Genomic DNA, 16,535 nt, shown 5'->3' on the forward strand with positions numbered 1-16,535 from the left:
GAGGAATAATTGCATTAACCTAGTACTAATTAAGTAACTATAATAGTGACCGCCGTCGGTGGTGTCACGTTACCATTCCTCCTTGCTGGGTTTGTAAATCTCTCATACTGATTGATTATGTATGTGACCGATAAAGTGGATTTTTTGTAAATGTAAAGACAACCGATTGATATTTGTTGAGCTTGCAATATTGGGGGATTCTAATTTAGACCCCAATACTTGAATTCACAGCTGTACTCATACTTACATGACTTTGTTGAAGTTTTAGTTTATTTTAAGCATGATAAGTAAAATACTGTTAAATTAATGCTTAAGAATTAAAATTACTTCTTATTTATTTCAGTTTCATTTCTTCCTTTAGAATAATATGATACATATAAAATTATAAATATACTGTTTTGATAAATTACAAAATTTTAAGTAGGTAGGTAGGTAAATAATCGTGCAAAACCGCTTGACTTTGTTGGGAAACTTATGCCATTATTAATTGAGGGACCTATTCAAGCACAATATATAGGTACATATTTTTTACTAAATAAACTGATTTTACAAATACATTTAATACCATAGAAGAAACGTATGGCCATAGAAGTTCCCTGATTTTTTTCAGAATCCCAATCCCGGTTACAATGGACCAACGGGTAAGTATACGCTTTAAAATAAAAGAAAAATAGAGGAGTATATAAATATGACAAAACCATACATATTTTATTTCAACTTTTGAAGTCGGTTAAAAATAATTATATATTACAGCGTATATTTATTTATAGCCAACATAATAATATAAAAGATCTTTTTATCCGTACATCATCATAGACAATGAGCTAATCATAGACACGTCATTTGAGCATAGATAGTAGAACGACCTTGAAAATGCGAACACGATCGTAGCTAACTTCGCTGTAGTTTTTCCCGCAGTTTGGCGTCCACACGGACTGATATAAAAAATATTATACAAATTTTCTATGAATTTAGATCAATAGGACATTACAATCCCTGTGTGTTTTGTTCTTCAGTGATGTTCTAATGGACGGAATATGTTTGTTCTGTGATTGTTTTGTTTGATAGCTAGTGCCGTGGCGGTTTTGTAAACACGAGAAACGGGACCCACGTCTATGACTTATCGTACGTATTTTAGCCATTATCGGTAGCAAATCATTGTTTCATTACAAGTATTCCTAAAAATCAAGTATATTTTGTTGCTATTCTGTCTACTTCACACAGATTAACCTCGAAATGGTTCCGATGTTTGCTTAGTATGAAAAAAAAAATGTTGATATGCCATAATTTGATTGTGGTGTTGTTACGACTGAATCGTGTACAAACGTAGTTTATGCTCCACAAAACAGTGATTTGCTTGAAATATACTGTTATTTAAATGTAATGTCTGTTTTTGGACTGTTTCTTGTTACTACGTATTTCATGTTTTCGTATGAGCGTGGAAAGAGTAAGCGTTTTGGAGATATGTGACCGATTTGGTTGTTTGGCAATAGGTAAGTTGTGCACGGTGCACGGATGTTATGATTTAGGTTAACAGAATACATAGAATAAATCTTTTTTTTTTGTAATGAATCAATATGTAAACTTAGGTTTATTGGCTAAAAGCTAAAAAGAAACTGAACCTGATATGAGGATTGCAAGAAAGATGGCAACTGATCTATAGTAAAATATAGCATTCTTATAGTCTTATCTATGCTACTATAAGTTGATGTATAATCAGTTTGAAAATAAATACAAGTAACACATGTTAAAGGCTGCATTTATACTAAAATATGGCTATTTCAAAGATTAACATTATGATATTTTGTAGTCATTTCATATGAGATTTATATTGCTTGAATGATGCTATCTTGGCATCACGCTGACATTAGCAAAAAACTAATTTAGTATTAGAATTTAAAAAGTAATTCATAAAATAAGAGCAGCAATATTATAGCTTATAAATAAATAGGTAAGCATTATTATAACAATGGAGTTTTCAGTCTTTCTATTGTTATAGGTAGATTCAATAGATCAACAATGAAAAATGAAATACCTTAAAAACTAGCATACACATTATACAATATATATTAAAAACTAAAACACACACTATGGCTGCGATACACTTGGCAACCCCGCTGTGTCAGGGAGCCGGCCGTGGAACTGTCGAAACTTGACATCCTTCGGCCAAAACTCCTCATTCAGTCGGAACAATGGTTGCAGTGATATAAAAGTGGCATAGTTAGATCTTATCTTAGTAGCATCTTTGACCAAACACACAAGTGTAGATAACACATTAAAAGGAAGGTATTTTTTTGATCAGTCAACTCTATACTCGCTGCAAAACTAAGTGGCGAGTCAGGTCATAATGCCATCTCTTTGACTCTTGGTTGGTCTTAACAAGTACAGTCATTCCATGTAATTTTAAGCTCAATCAAAATAGCCCCGTTTCCAGTACAAAATGTACACACATACATGTTCTTGGCAGTGAATGTGTTAAAGTATGAATGCTTATATTAATCGTGTAGGTACTTTAACCTGCCATGCACAAGAATTTCATACAAATTAGAAGATAAGGGTGGATATCGTAAATCATACAATTTGTATAAGACAACGGAAAGTAAGGTGAAGTTAAGATCATTAAGAGTTGTTTGCTGGTAAAACAAGATGAGAATTAAAATTGTTATTCTCATTTATAAAATATACTTCTATTTACAATTAATAGTCCTTATCAAGGGCCAGTATTATAAGGAAAGAAGAGCATTATAACTATTGTGCCCATGTAACTGATGGTTTATATTGTATTTATGGAAAAGTATGCCAATACTCTGTTTGCAACTAATTGGGACACTGATATTAAAATAAAAAAAAATGATATTGTTATCTAACAATTTCGAAGCTAATGAAGTCAGGGTAGTATTTGGTAGTTAAAACCTGGGTGAATCAACTTTTTCTTGTCACTCGTTGCCATGGTTACGTTCCCCTGGGTTACAATCTGATTTTTAGGCATTTAAACTCTCCAAACACGCTTTTTTGTAAAACTTATAAACCGTTTCCACAGAGGGTCGTCTACCAAGCGTGTCAGAAGAAGGTGGTGGACAATGTCTCCTAACAAACTATGCTACTATTGTCTCTTGGCTGGCCAGACAGAATAACAACAAGAAATAGTTGATCCACCCACCTCATAGTCTCTTGAAGGTGCAGAATAGTAATTTTATATAATGTTGTAATTTCCTTGCTATAAATAGTAAACCGGGTCAAGATTCTATTGATTTGACAGTTTTGTCTACTTAACCATTGTAGAGAAATATAGTAAGACGAGTGCTCACTCCATACATCAGTTCAGACTATTAATTTCAGTGTCTACTTCTAGCATCGAGTAGTGGAACTATCAGTACTGCTACTTGACAATAGATGTAGCACCGACCGGAAAGTCTTATCTCAACAGCATAAGACTTTCCGGTCAGTGCTACATCTATTGTCAAGTAGCAGTACTGATAGTTCCGCTACTCGATGCTAGATGCTAATAGTCTTTTTGGTACTAAAACTGATGTATGGAGTGAGCACTCTATGTATTTTTCTCTATGACTTAACTTTAACTTACTTAACTGAAATAAGTTTAAAGTAAAACCATACATTTTTCTACAGTGGGTATAACATTGCTACTAATTTACACGCTCAACGCCTTTCATTATTGTTTTAAGTATGTTATATTACAAGACGCATAACATAACTATTTAAACAGCATGGTCAGGGTCGAATGTGACAATGAGGTTTACAGTAATGTGTATATATTAACATCTATTTAATTTATTAAGGTCCTTTATTGATTACGATAAATTACTCTCTAGTGTCTGTAATTAAATATGTTTATGACACATTGAAATCACCAAAAAGTTGTCCGCAGTAAAAACAGTATAAAAACCGGCCAAGTGCGAGTCGGACTCGCGCACGGAGGGTTCCGCACCATCGACAAAAAATAGAGCAAAATAAGCAAAAAAACTGGCCAAGTGCGAGTCGGACTCGCGCACGGAGGGTTCCGCACCATCAACAAAAAATAGAGCAAAACAAGCTAAAAAACGGTCACCCATCCAAGTACTGACCCCGCCCGACGTTGCTTAACTTCGGTCAAAAATCACGTTTGTTGTATGGGAGCCCCACTTAAATCTTTATTGACCGAAGCGTAAGCGAAGGTCTACGTTTTGACTCGGGCATTTTGCTTTTGTATGTCCGGATGTTCTCCTCTACAGGTCACAATTCTCAACCGATTCTTGTGAAATTTTGTGACCAGATTCTATGAGTAAATAATTTTTTTTTGTCGATCGCGTTTTTGGAAATTTTCAAAAATGGAGGAGTTGTGATACCTCGCGCTTAAACAAATAGTCGTATCGATATCATAAGAGTATATTCTTTTTGAGACATATTTACATAGTAAATGGCAAAAAATGCAGAAAAATTGTATCGCTGGTTTAGGCGGTATTTAGATATTTAGTTTGTACTCGAGAATGAGTAGCCGAATTTCGTCAGCTTAGCTAAGAACTATCATGGCGCATTTTGTAAACCATCGCTTTTTTTGTTTGCACACAGAAAGTCTGGGTCCGATCCCCAGTAAGACATAACTTTTTGTATTTTTTTTTCGCTTAAACTTCGTATTTTTTTAAATAAATTAAAACCTTTGTATTGTTGATTGATCAAACCGCTGTGTGGCGCTGTGTTGCACGGTTCCAATAAGCTATGCTCGCGAGGTCTACAGCTCACAGAGCCACTAGTTTTATTCTGTTTTTAGTATTTGTTGTTATAGCGGCAACAGAAATACATCATCTGTGAAAATTTCAACTGTCTAGCTATCATCGTTCGTGAGATACAGCCTGGTGACAGACGGACGGACGGACGGACGGACGGACGGGCGGACGGAAGGACGGACGGACGGACAGCGGAGTCTTAGTAATAGGGTCCCGTTTTCACCCTTTGGGTACGGAACCCTAAAAAACAAGCAAAAAAAGCGGCCAAGTGCGAGTCGGACTCGCCCATGAAGGGTTCCGTATTTAGGCGATTTATGACGTATAAAAAAAAAACTACTTACTAGATCTCGTTCAAACCAATTTTCGGTGGAAGTTTACATGGTAATGTACATCATATATTTTTTTTAGTTTTATCATTCTCTTATTTTAGAAGTTACAGGGGGGGGGGACACACATTTTACCACTTTGGAAGTGTCTCTCGCGCAAACTATTCAGTTTAGAAAAAAATGATATTAGAAACCTCAATATCATTTTTGAAGACCTATCCATAGATACCCCACACGTATAGGTTTGTTGAAAAAAAATTTTTGAGTTTCAGTTCGAAGTATGGGGAACCCCAAAATTTATTGTTTTTTTTTTCTATTTTTGTGTGAAAGTTTTAATGCGGTTCACAGAATACATCTACTTACCAAGTTTCAACAGTATAGTTCTTATAGTTTCGGAGAAAAGTGGCTGTGACATACGGACGGACAGACAGACGGACAGACGGACAGACAGACAGACAGACATGACGAATCTATAAGGGTTCCGTTTTTTGCCATTTGGCTACGGAACCCTAAAAACGGTCACCCATCCAAGTACTGACCCCGCCCGACGTTGCTTAACTTCGGTCAAAAATCACGTTTGTTGTATGGGAGCCCCACTTAAATCTTTATTTTATTCTGTTTTTAGTATTTGTTGTTATAGCGGCAACAGAAATACATCATCTGTGAAAATTTCAACTGTCTAGCTATCACGGTTCGTGAGATACAGCCTGGTGACAGACGGACGGACGGACGGACGGACGGGCGGAGAGCGGAGTCTTAGTAATAGGGTCCCGTTTTTACCCTTTGGGTACGGAACCCTAAAAAGAACAGGCAGTAACCAATCTCCCACTCTTTATGTATTCTCGTGGTGCCATTTGCGCGGAGTAGTCAAGGCGCTCACAAATATCTGAACACGCCTCTATTGTCAAGGCTTTAGAGTGCGTGTTCAGATATTTTTGAGCACCTCGGCCGCTCCGATATATCTGATGGCGACTGTACACTACTCTATATATTTTTTCTTGGTGAACCCGTGTTTCAGGAAAAACTTTATTATGGATTATTTGTTTCCAGATTGGCAGTATGGCGGAAATAGTGTACCCGCAAGGCTGCAGGCCTATCACCGATGACCTAGGACCCGATGAGCTAGTGCGGAGACTTAAGGTTGGTTTAATTAAAACATTAAACTATGAAATTTGGCAAGTAATATCGTCTACAAATACAGGAAAAAATCTGAAAACTGTACATTTGTAAAAAAATAGTTAAATTTGTACGGAACCGGAACTGGAAACAATTTTGGTGGGCGAGTCCAACTTGCACCTGGGTTGCCCTTAACTGGCACAGGCACCAGTTTTTATGAAAGTGACTGTGTCTTTTAACCCAAAAGGGGAAAGTTGCGATCAGTCCAGTTTGCTGCTGATGTTTTCCTACACAGAAGAGCACAATGGCAGATATTTAAAGTTAGAAACATAATTATGTTTGTATGAGTCGGTATTCGAACCCATGATACTCGTATCTGAGGGCCTACCGCGAACCACGTTCGAAGTGTTACCTCCCTGTCACACTTACGTACGAATTTACAAGTGCGATAGAGAGGCAACACGTCGAACGTGGTTCGCGGTAGGCGCTCTGGTTTAGAAGCCTTACCACGAGCCGTGGCACCCAGACGTTATGAAGATTTACGATGTCAGTTTGTAAACATGACCACTGTTATATTGAAACGAGAGTGAAATTAAAGAATGCTTAACGTGTACTATTTTTACCGCGTGACCCACATACTATTATATCTTCATAATGTATCGCTTATACTCACCATTCTTTAACTAGAAGAATTTTTATGGTTATGAAATGACACATGACTTGTGACACTTCGTCGTTGTATTATAGTGATTAGTAGTGGTCATTTGATTAGTTTATTATTTTTAGGTTTTTTTAACACATTCATTGCCACCCAGGCAAACAAGACTTCCGCGCCGTGCCACAAAAATTTCGTCATATAGAGCTGTAGTACCACGATCCCGACTATCGGGTCGTTCGGCCTGGGAACGAAATCATAACCGATAGTCGGGTTTTCGGCACTGAATGTGTTAAAGGACTGAAGACTCCGAAACAGTCTCAATAACCGTGTAAATAAGAGTACATATTAGGGACTCTGGTTTCTCTTCGAAACGAATAAAAGAGTTCATATTAGAAGGGCTCGGTACCAGATCTGTTAATAGGTATCGTCCCAGAACCGTTTTATTATTTCGTTCATTAAAAACCGGTTCATTGTTTGAACGCGAACTAAAAAAACTCGTTCTCTTTCTTTACCGGTAAGAAGAGGGAACCAAATTGTGTGTTTCGCGGGAAAGATATAATAGGTACCGGTTTCTATCGACTCTCGGAGACTCGGTTAAACTCGTGTCCATAACGTGAAAGAGATAGCAGTACCTTCTCGTTTTATCCTGCTTCGATATCTTTAATTTAACCGGTAAATTTCATCGTCTCACAATAAGGAAAGACGAACAAATTTGGCACAAACTGGTATCTCAATAGAACAGTTCTTTAACCGGTAACCGCAAACGGGAACCAAATCCTTTAGCGGTTTGAATAATTAAACGGTTTCCGAGCCCTGAGGTATTTCTTAACAACTGGCCGGAAAAAATACAAAATTGGGAGCCTAGAAGATTCAACGCCTCTAGGTCAAGATGTGTCAGTTTCACGAAGTCCTAGGTAACAATGTTGACCACTGCTCTATGTTTAGGGTTTAGGGGCCTTACCATAATGTCCTTATTGCAATTCAGTTTAGGCCCTAAATAGAATCGCAATAAGGACATCATGGTAAGGCCCCTGATTGTATTACATATTTGTTTATCTTAGTTTCTAGTCAGCAAATTCAGACGTTTAGCTACTGAACTGACTATTTAAGTATCGCTAACATGTGCCATATGACACATTAATTATGCATGAACAATGGACGCGATTCTACGGCGGCCGCTAAACCTCCTAATTTTATTTAGGCGTCGCTAAACCACTTTGCTATTCTATGAGCAGCTGTCATAATCAAATGACAACACCAATTTGAATCTGACGTTTCTTAATTTAGGCGGTCTATTCAATTTAGGTTTAGCTGCTTAAATGCTATTCAGTACATGTCTTTTTTAAACAAAAACATAGAAACGTCAAGCTAAACTGACTAATTTTAGCGGCGAATAAAATAGTCCCGTTTAAAATACGATAACACAAAAAAGTCAAGTTTTGCAGAATTTCTTGTTCGAAATGGATGAAGAATACGTCATAGCTGCTGTGGTGGCCGAAGAGAGGGAGTATGGCGAGGGCGAGGGTGAAAAAATGTATTTGAAGAGGTTGCGAGACGGGTCTAACCCATTTGACCGGTCCGAGCGGAAGTTCCGTAAATTGTTTAGGCTGTCGCGGGCCATGGGCCGTCACGTAGTGGACACTCTGTGTGAAGGCGATGCGCTACGAGCGGGGACGGTGCCACCACATTTAAAGGTCCTAAGTGCACTGAACTTTTTTGCCCATGGCAGCTACCAGACTGCTGTGGGAGAAATTAATATACTAGCTCAAAGTCAGCCAACAATAAGCCGCAGTCTGGCAGATGTGTGTCCTGTTATTATAGAAAGGTTGACCCCACAGTGGATCAAATTCCCAGTGACCAGACTGGAGAAAGACAGGGCAATGCGGGAGTTCCAGGACAATTTTGGAATGCCATATACATTGGGTGCGGTAGATGGGAGTCACATCCCTATACACAAACCCCCAAATAACCACCCTATAGCCCCGGGTAATATTTTCTACAACAGAAAAGGGTTTTATAGTATAAATTGTCAAGTGGTGTGCGATGCCACAGGTCGGATCACTAGCGTAAACCCGAACTTTCCGGGTTCAACCCATGATGCTGCTGTTTGGAGGAGCAGCAATGTGCACCAGCACCTCGAAGGGCAGTATCTTCAGAACCAAGCGATGGAGTGGCTTCTTGGGGACAAAGGCTACCCACTTCTGCCGTGGCTGATGACACCTCATCCTGACCCAGTTGCCGAGTCACCAGAGGCAAGATTTAATAGGTGCCATGCACAGGCGAGAGGGGTCATAGAGATGTGCTTTGGAGTATTAAAAAATAAATTTAGATGCCTTCATCGCCACCGAACGCTGCATTACAGTCCAGAAAAAGCTGCCAAAATTATAATATCATGCTGCACAATTTATAATATGATTAATGAATTAGAAATTAATCATGATTCAGACAGCAGTGACGATTCTGAGAGTGACGAAGACATCACAGATCTAAGTGAAGTAGAGGAGGATGATGAAGAACAGAATGATCCTGAAGATCTCCCACAACAACCAGAGAATGATGTCAATTTTTTTAATGAAGCCCGTGGACGACGTGCATTTTTAATTAATAGATTTTTTAATTGATTAAAACATCAACTGTTTTTTTTATTTGATTTGTCGGCCTGTTTAGCCTAGTTGGTAGTGACGCTGCCTATGAAGCTGGAGGAGAGAAAACATTTGTTCCTGAGACTTGGATGTTTTCTATGTATACATGTCTATAATATATCATCGTCTAGTACCCACTACAAGCCTCATTGAGCTTACTATGAGACTAGTTCGACTTGCGTAAAAAAATGCTTTCTAATATTTATGTATTAAAAACAAAGTTAACACTATCATAGTCTTTTATTACTTATTACAATTACAGTTTGGTACATTCCTTCATAACTTATAGTTTAAGTAATATTTTGAAATAAATCTTGCCATCTCTGTGTAAATTAAAATGAGCCTTAAGGCAAATCAAGTTATTGTTTTTCGCTTATTAGGATATGCCTAGAAAAATATTTGAAAGCTGACAAAATGTTCTACATTCTATACTGGAAACAGGTTTTTTTTGGGAAATTTAGACCCATTTGCGGAGCGATATTTCATTCTGATAGCAGTATATAGGTAAAAGTACTGCTATCAGTCTATACCGTCGAGTTCATTATGAGCATTTCCAAGGTTTCAAACATAAATGTACGTAGTAAGGTACAAATACTTATATCTAAACAGATTATTTTAAATATTTATCTGAGCAAGCCTCTCAATAATGCTTAAGCAACTGGAAAATAATAAATGTCTGTATTGTAGAGCAATGGTTCTTAGACATGTTTTATCATTATCAAATCGGTCCAGCCGTTTTTGAGGAAAATGTTGTTCTTTGAAATGAAAATGTCAGGGGCTTACCAACTTTCCTGAGTTGGTTAGTTATTTAAATCATCATCATCATATCAGCTGATGGACGTCCACTGCTGGACGTAGGCCTCCCCTCGTTTCAATATCTAACGTTAAATTTAAATCACAGTTATTTACGAGTGGCACTAGTGCACACATTACAGACTTCCAGGGGTCTCCAGAGCTTCCGGAACTACGTTGTTTTGAGATTGGGGTACCTGCATTTGTCTCTAGCTGTCAATATAACGAATTCTCATATCAATAACCTAACCTAAATTTAAAATTTAAAAAACCCCCGACCAAAAATAACAAACGACCTGATGACCTGAACCGATTTCCACCAAACATAGCTAAGAACACTCTCGACTGATATACCTTTCAAACAAAAAAAAACCGCATTAAAATCGGATCATCCGTTTGGGAGCTACGATGCCACAAGGACACATACACATTTACGCACACAGACACGTCAAACTTATAACACCCCGTCGTTTTTGCGTCGGGGGTTAAAAAGGGTAAGCAGCGCGCTCGTGATTGTTTTTGAAATCAGAATCGTCCACGTGGGCTTGTTTGCCACGGTTGTAGTTTAACCATTTGGGCGCCAACGACGTATATATCCGCACCATCGGTTCAACGCCAACGACGGATATATCGGTCACTGCGACGTGTTTGATATTTTGATGTCATGGCGTGTGAGTGCCACCTATTTGTATTTGACAGAGCGTTGAAAAGAAAAGATTACAATAAAATTAAAATGAAATATCGCTTCCTTACAAATAAAACAAATTATCAATATACAAAATAAAATTACTAAGTATTAACAAATCATTACTGCAGCCTACAGGTCGAAACGCACAGAGCAGGCGCGGCACGGTGCGGCGCGGAGGCGGTTTTGCATTTTTGATCTTTCCGAAACTATCGACTGTCATTACTGCTTCATTTTTTGATAGGACGTCCCCCGGACCGCGTTGGCTTCACCAAAAAACCGTCTCCGCCACGCAACGACGCTGTGCCGCGCTCTGTGCTTTTCAAGCTTACATCATGAATTTAGGGGTCAAGCTGACCTCTCAGGGTCGGGTACTCTTAGGTTGTTTACCTCCTAAGAACCCCAAACTGACAACTAAAATTCCGCTCCATGCAATCTATAATGATTTTAGAAAATAGAATGGCCTACTATTTTCATTTATAGATAAAATGTTTCAAACATAACAATTTAAATAGATAAATTTGATTTCTGGGCCACTTCGTACGTTGTCACAGTGATAATAATAAGAGATCTCTAACAGCTTCAAATTGATTTTCACTGTGACAAGGTACGAAGTGGCCCAGAAATCAATTTGGTCGACCGTACTTGCAAAATTGCAACTCTATTCCGCTTGTTGTTGGTAAATCAAAATGTCACTAGTTTTGCAAGTAAACGCTAGTTTTCCGCTTCACTTTACATACGAACGTAAAAGTACGTCGTTCTCAATTGAAAACAGACCATCAAAGTCAATAAAGATTTGTAGATATATTCTAAAAACGAGTACATGTGGTTTGTCAAAATTTTGTAAAGATATGTTGTTTCAAACTAAACGGAGAATACATTTTGAACAAAAATCATTAAGCTTAGATATGTAGATTGACAACCTCCAATTTTAGCAAAAGCTAGCAAAGCAAAGGAATATTCCCTTTAGAAATATGTGTACAAACATTTAATGACTTGTTGGCTCGTCTTCAAATAAGAACTGTTTGTATGAAAAGTTGGAGCGAAGAGAAGCCCGAATAAGGGGAGGGGTCAAATATTTTCATACAAAAAATAACAATAAATATCGCTAACTTACTAAAGAAACAACAAATTGGATGGCTCTTACTGTTACTCTAATAGATCTTCGTCTAAATATTCTACCGACTGCCCACCACCATCATTGTTCTGTAAACCACCATGGTTCCTAATAGCCGAGGAAATGGCCTCCCCTGCTACTCTGATGGCAGTGGCTAAGGTCTCTGCTGCCTGTGTTATTGTAGACCGGAATAATTCATGATTCCGGTCTAATGACCCTTGCAGTAATTCTGCTGGTTTGGGCCGCGAAGGTCTTTTCCGCTGTCGTCGTTGCGACGAGGTAATAAATGAGCGAGGAAGAGTACGTTCTGGCCTATGAGAACTCCGCAATTGGGCTGAAGATGATGGAGGTTGAACAGCAGCAGATGATGGCTGGACAGCAATTGGTGGCTGGACAGCACCTGGTGGGTGGTCAGCGACTGATGGCTGGATAGCAATTGGCAGCTGGGCAGCAACTGGTGGTTGTTCATCAACTGGTGCCGGTGTTGAAATTTCAACAGAACCAACCTAAAACAAAGTGACAAGTGCATAAATTTATACTTTATTTACTCGTATACTTAAAGAAGTAGAAAAACCTCGACATTTTTATTTCAAAGTTTAATGTCTCAAAAACATGGCTAAGAACCATCTCCGCGATCAAGACTTTCGATTAAAAAAAACCACACTCAAATCTGTTCATCCGTTTAGGAGCTATGATGGCGCAGACAGACACACACTTACACAGATACACATGTTTAATTTACCTTTGGCTGAATGTATCTCGTAGAAAATCCAAAAAGCCACTTAACAGTTTCTTTATAAGAAAAAATATGAAAATTATCCACTGGGACTTAATCGCGTACAAGTGAAACTAATTCAGTTTTCGCCCGCGTAACTGGCTATTACTAGCTGCGCCAGAGGCGCGCACCGTATCGTGCCAGAACGGATGGATGTATTTGGCGTATAGTGTTGGGAAGCCTAAGGTTCTGTAGGTGATGGGTGGATGGATGTCATTCTTTTGTTATAAAATGGGTGCTGACCCTTACTGAGTCTACCAAGAGGTGGAGGTTATTGCCATCATAATTGTATATCCTAAGATCCTAAGCTTTATTAACCATTTGAGGTGCTACAATCCAAGTTAAAATCAGGACCTACATCTTATTATTTAAAACAAGTGCGAGTCGGACTCGCGCACGAAGGGTTCCGCACCACAATGCAAAAAAAAAAACAAAAAAAGCAAAAAAAAAAAACGGTCACCCATCCAAGTACTGACCCCGCCCGACGTTGCTTAACTTTGGTCAAAAATCACGTTTGTTGTATGGGAGCCCCATTTAAATCTTTATTTTATTCTGTTTTTAGTATTTGTTGTTATAGCGGCAACAGAAATAGGTACATAATCTGTGAAAATTTCAACTGTCTACGGACGGACGGACGGACGGACGGACGGACGGACGGACAGCGAAGTCTTAGTAATAGGGTCCCGTTTTACCCTTTGGGTACGGAACCCTAAAAAAAGGTGACTTACTAGTGGAGTCTCCAGATTGGTAAATCCATCCACTGCAGCTGTTCCTACGACCTCCAAAACCTTAAGTTCTGTGTCTGTCAGTGGGCGGACTAATGCAGGACCTCCACCAGTGCCCTCCGTTTGATCTCTGTATTTTCTGTACTTAGATTTGACCTTCTGTGTCCACTGCGACCAAATCTGCAATTATAAAGGAATTTTACGACATGTAATTTGAAATATGTAGAATGTTTTCTGTGCTTCTGGAAGTATATGAACTCAGGCAACCTTTTTATGTTAATAAATTATCCCCCATAAGCTCGCCTCTCCCCTCCATACAAACATAGTTTCATTCTCATTTTTAAGCAATAGGCAATAAGTATGCTAGATTTTTATGAAACTTTGTGTACAGTCTTAATCGAAAATATTGACGCGGAATTAGCGAATGTAATTAATTAAAAAGTATGCGATGGCCTTAATGGCAAGATCTTATGAGCACACAGATACATATTTTTAAATTTGATTTACCCCCTGATATTTATGTTTAGATTGTATAATAAAAAATATAGCAAATCAATCAATTGCATGTACAAAACTTCATTTCAGTCAAGAATTTTGTTTTATATAAAAATGAGGATATAGCTCTATGTTCATAAGGCAAGGTGAATTCAGCCAAGTTTCAAACTTCAAGAAAGTTCCAGCGTTACCAATATAAACCAACATTTCTTTTTCACTTCATTTAAATTACCCATCACATGATGCTTGTGTTTTGGGCTCTAGATGTTAATAGGCAAATAGTATAATTTAATATCTTCAAACACAAATTCAAAAGAATTTATTTTTTATTTGTTATTTATATTTAGGAGTACCAACAGCTGCAAAAACATGATATAGTCTTAGATAGTAAAACAAACTAAACTTTGCTTTGTTATTTACACTGGTTCTACCTCTAACCCTCTTGTGTGGGATCTTGAAGCATTAGAGAGATAATTCTCATCTGTTCATATTATTCAGAAGCCGATACAATTTATCACATGACCTTAAGACAACTGACACATTTAATATTGCTCCCATGTAACATGTACTTGTGCCTAGGTGCACGCTAAAATCAAGCTTAAATTGAAAAACCATTGGCTGCTCGGCCTGTTTAGCCTAGTTGGTAGTGACACTGCTAATGAAGCTAGAGGTCCAAGATTCGAATCCCGGTAAGGGCATTTGTTTCTGTAGTGAGCAGAAACATTTGTTCCTGAGACTTGGTAGTTTTCTATGTATTTAAGTATATATCTATTAAATATATCATCACCTAGTACCCATAACACAAGCCTTATTGAGCTTACTTAGGGACAGGGACTAGATTGATTTGTGTAAAAAAATCCCCTAATATTTATTTATTTTATTTTGATTCCAACAGTACTTACACTCTGCCACTCCGCCACTGTCCTTCGACATCCGTGACTATTAAGAGTAACAGTTAGGGCCGCCTAAAATGCTGCCACTTTGGGGCTAGCCGTATTTCCTGAAAAGATACACATTTTACCCATACACAAATACATACAATAAAAAAAAAACTTCATGACACAGGTAGTTGATTATAACAAGGTCATTATCATTAACATTACAACTAAACCAATATAAGCCTAGTCAAATAGACCAGTGGGATTTGTACCAGGTGCAAAGGTGTCCATCACTACACAAGTAACATTTCCAATAATTTGATATACATATTGGTCTTGCCTACTCCTACAAATTATAGTAAGTTGATCTTCCAAGGCTCTTACAACAGAATTTGCAGCTGTTTTCGTGGGTCTGATTATTTTAGCAGCTTCAGTTTCAGCGCAGTGGATGCGGTAAGGCGTTGTCGTTACGGTGCTGTGGCGATATTTGTACGGTACCTAAACTTCTCCATTCTCGAAAGTGGTAACCGGAGTTCTGCGTTGGCGTTACATTCAGGTCCCATGGAACACGAACGCAGAACGCCGGTAACGGCTCTAGAGTCGACGGCTAGAACGAACTCGAGACACAATTTGAGATGAAGAAAAGAGGAATTCATTTCTTCATCTCAAATTGTTTTCACCTTATGTCACATCATATTAGTAAATAAACATGCTTACCTCTTGCTAACATCAAGTTAGCATGGAGATGCTCTACGAGCACCTCCTGTTGCGTTTTATTGCTCCGCTTTCGCGACACCGACATTTTCCACGTTTTCCACAAACAAAACCAAACAAATTGGAATACAAACAAGTTTACAAACTTCTTCGTACTTGACAGCAGATTTTTTTAAATGTTGCCTATTAAAATTTGATTAATTATTTTTAATTACATAATTAAAAAGTAACGTTTTAGTGGTCTAAGGTGTGTACACTAGTGTTAAATATATGTAATGGAATAAAATTCATTAAATTATCATATTTCACCCAAAAGAAAATACGATTTTACAGTTTTTATACAGATATCATTCATTCATTCGTTCACTTATTTTTTTAAAGTGGCAACACACTCAATTCAACTTAGAAATTTTAGAATCCGTCTAAAATCTGGCTAAATTTAGTCAGCTTGACGTTCTGGAATAGCACTTGTTAAATCCGCCGTCTAAAATATGATTAAAACTTAGACATTTTAATTTTAGGCTATTTAGGCGATGTGCACGTAGAATCGCGTCCAATGTAGGTACAAGCATAATCAATCGATTGCGAATACAAATTTCACTTATCAAATGACGTCGATAAGTTTCTTAATAAATGCTCCATACGATACAGTCCGCGAAGAAACCAAATTAAGATATTGTATTGAAATTGACTGAGCGTTAGCAAAGGTCTCCGTATCAGCTTGGGAAAAAACGCTGATGTTCTCCACTACAGGTCGCATATTTCACAACCGCACTTCAGGAGAATCCTGAAATTTTGTGAGCAGGTTTGGTAGTTAGATAGAATTTTCCTGCCGTTTCGTTTTTGTAAACATAAGACGACTCACCGAAATAAGTATTTTTTATTTATACA

The 16,535-nt window shown here is 37.9% G+C and overlaps 1 protein-coding gene and 1 long non-coding RNA gene across 2 annotated transcripts in view; one reads left to right on the forward strand and one right to left on the reverse strand.

The window, feature by feature from the left end:
- Nucleotides 1-880: 880 nt before the first annotated feature.
- LOC134657854 (sister chromatid cohesion protein PDS5 homolog B) overlaps nucleotides 881-16,535 on the forward strand; it is a 42,208-nt gene continuing 26,553 nt past the window's right edge. The window contains exons 1-2 of the mRNA XM_063513432.1: nucleotides 881-1,125; nucleotides 6,098-6,187. Of these exons, the coding sequence (XP_063369502.1) occupies nucleotides 6,107-6,187 (81 nt within the window). The 5' untranslated portion in view covers nucleotides 881-1,125; nucleotides 6,098-6,106. The remainder of the gene's footprint in view (nucleotides 1,126-6,097; nucleotides 6,188-16,535) is intronic.
- LOC134657881 (uncharacterized) lies at nucleotides 9,685-16,194 on the reverse strand. Its single transcript, XR_010097649.1, has 4 exons — nucleotides 15,648-16,194; nucleotides 14,955-15,052; nucleotides 13,561-13,737; nucleotides 9,685-12,563 (listed from the first exon to the last, which is right to left on the reverse strand). It is a non-coding gene; the product is annotated as an uncharacterized LOC134657881 (long non-coding RNA).

The sequence above is a fragment of the Cydia amplana genome, chromosome 21 (assembly GCF_948474715.1).
Source record: "Cydia amplana chromosome 21, ilCydAmpl1.1, whole genome shotgun sequence".
NCBI classification, from domain to species: Eukaryota; Metazoa; Arthropoda; class Insecta; order Lepidoptera; family Tortricidae; genus Cydia; species Cydia amplana.